Source organism: Scomber japonicus, chromosome 1 (assembly GCF_027409825.1).
Source record: "Scomber japonicus isolate fScoJap1 chromosome 1, fScoJap1.pri, whole genome shotgun sequence".
In the NCBI taxonomy this organism is placed as follows: Eukaryota; Metazoa; Chordata; class Actinopteri; order Scombriformes; family Scombridae; genus Scomber; species Scomber japonicus.
In genome coordinates, this window is record NC_070578.1 from 35126188 (window position 1) to 35133521 (window position 7334).

General features: G+C 42.0%; 1 protein-coding gene across 2 annotated transcripts in view; it reads left to right on the forward strand.

Annotated features, from left to right (window-relative positions):
- pacsin3 (protein kinase C and casein kinase substrate in neurons 3) overlaps positions 1–4631 on the forward strand; it is a 57815-nt gene extending 53184 nt beyond the window's left edge. For both annotated transcript variants that reach the window (XM_053315004.1, XM_053315005.1), the window contains exon 10: positions 2540–4631. In XM_053315004.1, coding sequence (XP_053170979.1) covers positions 2540–2655 — 116 coding nt within the window. In that variant the 3' untranslated portion in view covers positions 2656–4631. The remainder of the gene's footprint in view (positions 1–2539) is intronic.
- The last annotated feature ends 2703 nt before the right edge of the window (positions 4632–7334 follow it).

Consider the following 7334-nt stretch of genomic DNA (forward strand, 5'->3'; position numbering starts at 1 on the left):
CCTTTCTCCCTCCATTCCTTCCTTCCTTCTTTCCTACCTTCCTTCTTTCCTTTCCTCCCTTCTTCCTTCCCTTCTTCCTTCCCTCCTTCCTTCCTCCCTCCTTTCCTTCCTTCTTCCTTCTTTCTAATTCTATGTTACAGTGAAAGATAAAACTGGCTTATTTCTGTGACTTTAAATGGATCATCTGTACAAACATTCAATATAATATTTAAAATCCCTGATAGCATGACAACTGTGTGTTTATTCCTCATTTAATGAATGATGTGAGCAGCTCAACATCATCGCTGCTTATCTGTTCTGTTTGAATCTAAAACTCAGAATAGATAGTCGAAGGATTGATGATTTCATTTTGACAGACTCATTTGTTATTGCAGTTTTCTCCTCCAGTTAAAAGTTTAAAAAAACCTACCTTATTAAATACTGACACAGGAAATAAAACCTATTGTGATGGGTTTTATCTTCTTGATATACAGAATGATTTTACATCTATCTGAATATCAAGAATGCTGCAGTGTGGTTATATTTTAATTTGAAGGATTATCATAGAATAATCTGATTCACACTAATATCACACGTTTATCAGGTAAGTATTTTATTTTGAAAGAACAAGAGAACAAGATCAAGAGGTGTTTTTTGTTTTTCTGTCATTTTCTGTCTTTAAGTTATTTGGTATAAGTATATTTTATTTATATGGTTCAAAATCACAAATTTGTCTTTTGACTGTTTCTGTCCAGCATTATGAAACCTTTTGTCATGTTTTGTGCTGGTTTGTGCTTGGTGCTGATTATAGTGAAGGTACACAATGTTTTAATTGGTTTACTTCCAATTAGTGTTTTTCCATTATAATATAATTTGAGTCTTTTATACTGTAGTCAGTGCACAGCAGATCAGCTGAATATAGATAAATGCATACAATTCAATTTTATTCTTCATATATGGATACAAAGAAGTTTCCTATAATAGATGAATAACAACTGAATATTTAACTTTGAAGAAAACTCTTATTATATACTATAATTACAACCCAGTCTCATGATAGTTTAATGTGTAGATTTATGTATAAAGACATGAATTTTCCATTTTTTTTAATTTATATTGCAATGAGAGGAATCTGAAATGGGAAAAGTTGTGTCCATGTCCACTTGGAGACAAAATAACTTTAAAATCACCTCATGAAGTTAAGTTTTGAAACATATCTCATATTTACACCTCACAGAACCACCCAAAATCCAACATTCAGCCTCTTTTCTCCAACTCCAGAGTAGTCATTCCGACTCTTCAGCTGCTAAATGTTTCACTTTGTCCACCGGCTGGTTGATCAGAGCCTGTTTGCTCCTGCTGAGACTGAACATGACATTAAATCTGCTGTCAAACCAAAATAATGAGCTGGAGGAGCAGCACAGTAGGTGTTTGGTTGGTGGGGCGTAGTCCTGGGTTTGGGTTTGGCCGAGGTTAACCAGGCTGCTCTGTTTCCGTGGTAACGCTCTGACCTGGTTCACATTGTCTGAGATTGAGTCCGTTAGTCCGTCCTCTGTGGGCATTCGTGCTCTATGGGGGATTAAAGGACATACTACATGGGGGGGTGGAGGGGTAAAATACCAGAGAGAGAGAGGGGGCATTAGATATTCAGGAGGGGGGGCATTTTACAGTAACATACCAGAGAGAGGGCATTGGACATTGGGGGTGGAGGGGGGTGGGGGGGGATTAATGGGACCTGCTGGGACCTGATGGGACCACAGAGGGAAAGCTCTTAACCCAGCTCAGCTCTGCTTAACTTAAACCAGGATCCCTGATCAAGTGGGACAGGTCACCTCTACTCTTTCACCTTCACCACCTCCTCCTCCTCCTCTTCCTCCTTCACCACCTCCTCCTCCTTCACATCTCCTTCAGCTCCTTCTCCTCCCCATCTTCTTTCACCTTCACCTCCTCCTCCTCATCTACCTCCCCCTCTTCCTCTTTGACATCCTTCGGTTCCTTCAACTTAAACTCCTCCTTCACACCTCCTTCACCTCCACCTCCTCCCCTTTCTTCACATCCCCTTTCCCTTTTCTTCCTCCACCTACTCCCTCCTCCTTCACCTCCTACATTTTTGTCATTTCATTTCATCACAGTCAGTGAGTTTTCTTGGAGCCACCAACCTTCACCACCTCTCCTCCTCCTCTTCCTCCTTCTTCACCTCTACCTCCTCCTCCTCCTCCTTCACCTTTATGTCCACCTCCTCCTTCACCTTCTCCTTCACCTCCACCTCCTCCTTCACCTCCTCTTCCTCCTCCTCCTCCTCCCCCTCCTACATTTTCCGTAGATTTCATCACAGTCTTGAGTTTTCTTGGAGCCAGCAGCCTTCACCTCCTCCTCCTCCTCCTCCTATGTTTTCAGTAGATTTCATTACATCTTCTCCAGTGTTCACCTCCATCATGAATGTCTTCTCTCCACTTTGTGCTTGTGTAATATATCAAATGTGACTTTTCTCTCCTCCTCCTCCTCCTCCTCCTCCTCCTCCTCCTCCTCCTCCTCCTCCTCCTCCTCCTCCTCCTCACAGGAGAAGAGCTGCTGAAGCTTGGCGAGGAGGACGAGCAGGGCTGGTGTAGAGGACAGCTGAGCAGCGGCCAGGTCGGACTCTACCCCGCCAACTACGTCCAGCTCGTCGCCTCCTGATGACCCGCCGCTCCTCCCTCTCTCTCTGGTCACCATGCCAACGGTACAACCACACTCAAGATGCCAGGACCAATCAGAAGCTCTTAGCGCTGACATGTAGACACGCCCTCGGTTTTGGGGTTAAAGACTGTAAAACTCGTCACTGAGTTTGTTTTCTGTTTTGTTTTTGTGTTCTTTTTTTTTTTTTTAGCTACATGAAAGACACTCTGGTTTAAAAAAAAAAGCTTTACAGGCAAAGATGAAACTCTGCCGACACGAACAGAAAGCAGACTGTAGAGAAACACGTCAACCATCGATATCGAACTCTGGACTGATTGACGTTAGTTTTTTTGGTTTTTGGTGACGAGAATAAAAGACTATCCATGTTTCATGAAAGGAGGAGGACGAGCTCAGGGAGGAGGGAGCTGAGGAGAAAAAAACACCACCGCTGGCTGTGATTGGCCGAAACACCTGTCAGTCAATTAAATAGACTCCAAAATAATAGTGTGACTTTTTCTGAAAATACGCTTATTTGCTCCTCCTCCTCCTCCTCCTCTTCCTCCTTCATCTTCACCTCCTCCTTGACTTTCAGTTCCTCCTCTTTCACATCCTTCACCTTCACCTCTTCATCCTCCCCCTCATTTCACCTCCTCCTCCTTCTCCCCCTCCTCCTCCTTGACTTTCAGTTCTTCCTCCTCATCCTCCTCCTCCTTCACATCCTTCACCTCCTCCTCCTTCTCTCCCTCTTCCTTCTTGACTTTCACTTCCTCCTCCTCTTCCTCCTTCACTTTCTTCTCCTTCACCTCCTCCTCCCTTTCTTTTAACCTTCTACCCCTCCTCTACTTCCTCCTCTTCCTCCTTCACATCCTCCTCTTCCTTCACCTCCTCCTCCTCTTCCTCCTTCTTCACATCTTCCTCCTTCATCTCCTCCCTCTCTTCCTCTCCCTCTTCTTCCTTAACTTTCACCTCCTCCTATACACCCCCCCCCCCCCACACACACACACATTTTCAGTAGATTTCATCACAGTCTTGAGGTTTTCTTGGAGTCAGCAACCTTTCACTTCCTCCTCCGTCACCTCCTCCTCCTTGAGTTTTGAGTCAGCATGTTGAAGGAGCTAAGACCTGAGACTCTTCATCACGCTCTTCTTCATTTTCTCCGCGGTTGAAACAAGGTCACGAAACGACTGTCAGTGCCTTAGAGGACGAGGCCAGAGACGTGTAGCGCCGCCCTGCTGTCTGACGGAGGAATTACAGCCTCCAGTCCGACCTCCTGACAGTCACCTGGACTTTACCTTGTGCTCCTCGCAGCTCCTGATTGGCTGTAAAACCTTTTCATCCCGCCTCCGAGTTTAATTAGCTTCACAATAAAATGCTTCAGTTGTGTTGTTAGATGTTTTAGGAGTGACACTGAAATCACTTTTTTCCTCCTCTTTTCTTTTTCTTTTATCTTTTTTAAAGTGATAGCTGTAAGTTTATATCAAGTCATGGACGGTGGAAACTGTTGCTACCTGTTTCTTTTAATTTTTTTTTAAAGAATTTTACAGTCGAACTTTTACTTTCTAATTATTTTTTTTCTTCCTCTTTTTAATTTAGCGCTTCTTCGTGCTTCATTTGAACTAGACTGACTAAAGCTGGGGGGGGGAGGGGTTATTTGGATCATTTAATCTGTGGAAGGTGGCTTGTTGCTAGTTTTGGTTTTGCTACGCAGAGATCGTAAAGCACCTCAAGTCTCCTAAAATCATGTGTTTTATTTTTTTCAGGGGAGGGGAGGGGGGGGTTCATGTTTTAAGTTTGTGGTTTGTTTGTAAGGGAGTCTCCTTTCCCCCCCCCCTGCTCGGCTAACCCACGTAGACGTCCAAAAAAATAACGTTAGAGAAGTTAAAGCTACTGTGCTGCTGCTCCTTTTTTTTTTTCTTCCTTTTCTTCCCAAAAAATTGTAACCTGTACAGTACATAAAGTTGAGGGAAGCAACAATAAAGAGCTTTCTACCGGTAGAAGTTTTACAGACTTTTGCTTTGTCTTCATGTCAGTTTTAATAACCTGCATTTAACCCTCCTGTCGTCCTGGAAGGAAGGAAGGAAGGAAGGAAGGAAGGAAGGAAGGAAGGAAGGAAGGAAGGAAGGAAGGAAGGAAGGAAGGAAGGAAGGAAGGAAGGAAGGAAGGAAGGAAGGAAGGAAGGAAGGAAGGAAGGGAGGGAGGGAGGGAGGAAGAAGGAAGGGAGGAAGGAAGAGGGAAGGAAGGAAGAAAGGAAGGGAGGAAGGAAGAGGGAAGGAAGGGAGGAAGAAGAAAGGAAGGGAGGAAGGAAGAGGGAAGGAAGGGAGGAAGAAGGAAGGAAGGGAGGGAGGGAGGAAGAAGGAAGGAAGGGAGGAAGGAAGGGAGGAAGGAAGGGAGGGAGGGAGGGAGGGAGGGAGGAGAAGGAGGAGAAGGGAGGAAGAAAGGAAGAAAGGAAGGTAGGAGGAAGGAAGGGAGGAAGGAAGGAAGGAAGGTAGGAGGAAGGAAGGAAGGAAAGGAGGGAGGAAGGAAGGAAGGAAGAACGGAAGAACGGAAGAACGGAAGAAAGAAGGAAGGGAGGAAGGATAGACAGAAGGAAGGAAGGACATAGGGAGGACGACACAAGGGTTAAACATACATACTAAATAATTACCTTATACTTTTGAGTGTAAATCTTATCGAGTTGAGCTAAAGCTGCTAATTTATCATCCAGCAGCGTCCCAATACTTTAAAGGACAGATTCAAAAATGTTCAAGTCTGTCTTCAATCAACAGTCAATCACTGAAACATGTTTTTCTTGCTGTAATCATTCCTCCTGTTCATTACGCTCCAATCATAAAGACATTAGTGAATAAAACCGTTTCCCATTATAAATCAATCTGAGGATCTTTGCATTTAAAAATACGTTAATATAAAGTTTTAAATTATGCTTATGTTGGAAATTACAACTTAAGTCCATCCAAAATTTGATTGATTATAAGGTTACATTGGAAAAAGTGTTGAGTGATTAATGTTTAAATATCGACATCAGCAAAAAGTAAAACATTTGTTGAGGTAGAGGGTTTTTAATTTCACCCTGTAGCTTTTTCCAGAGCTTCCAGTCCTATCCTACAGCTGTCTACAGTCAATAGAGGTTAGGTAACATCATTACGTGACGTGTAAATGGGAGCAGGAGGAGAGGAAGTTTAGGGGGTTTCATGGCGATACCTGAGTAACTTCCACTCACTGAAGAAGGTTATAAGATCTGGTCAAAAGCTCTGGAAAAATCTATGAAACTCTGGAAATCGGCTAAAATGCCAAACTTTTTTTTTTTTTTTATGCATCAGGACCAATTGATATTTAAGAACTCCCTATAAACATGTTTTAATATGTATTATAAATCCTCTGATTGGAATAATACATTGTTTTTTATATATATATATATATATATATATATAAACAAGTTAAGACTCATTGGAAATCAGTCAGAATCTATTGATATGTAAATACTGTTCATTTCAAAACTGCTGATACAAGCTGTAGTTGTACAAGTTTCCACGTCATGCTTATGTACATTGCATCATGGACCAAAACTGGCTCCGAGCTAGGTGTAATGTCACAGATCCTGCTTGTAAGTACACACTAAAACTCAAGTTTGAGAGAGATGAATGTAAAAAAATGAATCTGCTCATACATCATTCTGCACAGAGAACAAGAAAAACACATTTTTGAGTGGAAGGGGACTTTAAAAAATATAGTTATCAATATTGTTTCCATTGATGTTTGTCAGTGAGACAAAGGTCAACCTGTTGGGTTTGGTTTAAGAATTGAAAACCACTTACAGTATTTAACACGATCACAGCGCCCTCTGGTGTATTAAATTGCTTCTACTGTAGTTAGGAGCTGAACTCTTCCCGACTGTCTCTGTTACGCCTGAATAATTCAGTGTGACACGAGTTTTTCACAGCAGGCATTTTGACTTGTCAAGTTTAATAATAAAACTTTCATATAATGGCTCATTTAAAGTGTGTAAAGCATGTCAGTGAGCCAGCATACATGAAACTCAGCAGTTAGAAACATTTATAGCTCTGTATTAAATCCTCTCTGTGCAGTTAAAGGACAGGTTTATTATTTTATATGAACAGTGAAAGATGTTCTCCCTCTCTGTAATCATTCCTCCTGTTCATACTGACTAAAAGATTTCCTTCAAATGTGCTTTCAATGTAAAGTGATGGAGGACAAAATCCATTTTAAAGTAGATGATCAGCTTGTATTGAGCTTCATCAGTGTGAGTTACTATAGTTATTATAGTTACTATGGTAACAGTGTGAGTTAGTCATATCAAGTGATATCTGACACATTTACGTACAGTCTTTATAGCATCAGATTCCCTCTTAGTGTTTCCTGTTGAGCTGTGGTGGAAGTATAGTAACAAAAAGACTTTGCTACTAAAAACACTGTAACGCTGAAACATAGAAGATGAAGATGAAGACTCATTTGGACGCTGAAGCTTCATATTAACTTTTAACCTTTATGTCGTCCTCCTGGGTCAAATTGACCCGTCTGTTTTTACAGTTCCTTCTTTCCTTCCTTCCTCCCTCCCTCCGTCTCTTTCTTTCCTTCCTTCCTTCCTTCCTCACTCCCTCCCTCCTTTCCTTACTTCTTCCTCCATTCATTCCTTCCTTCTCTCCTTCCTCCCTCCTTTCCTTACTTCTTCCTCCATTCATTCC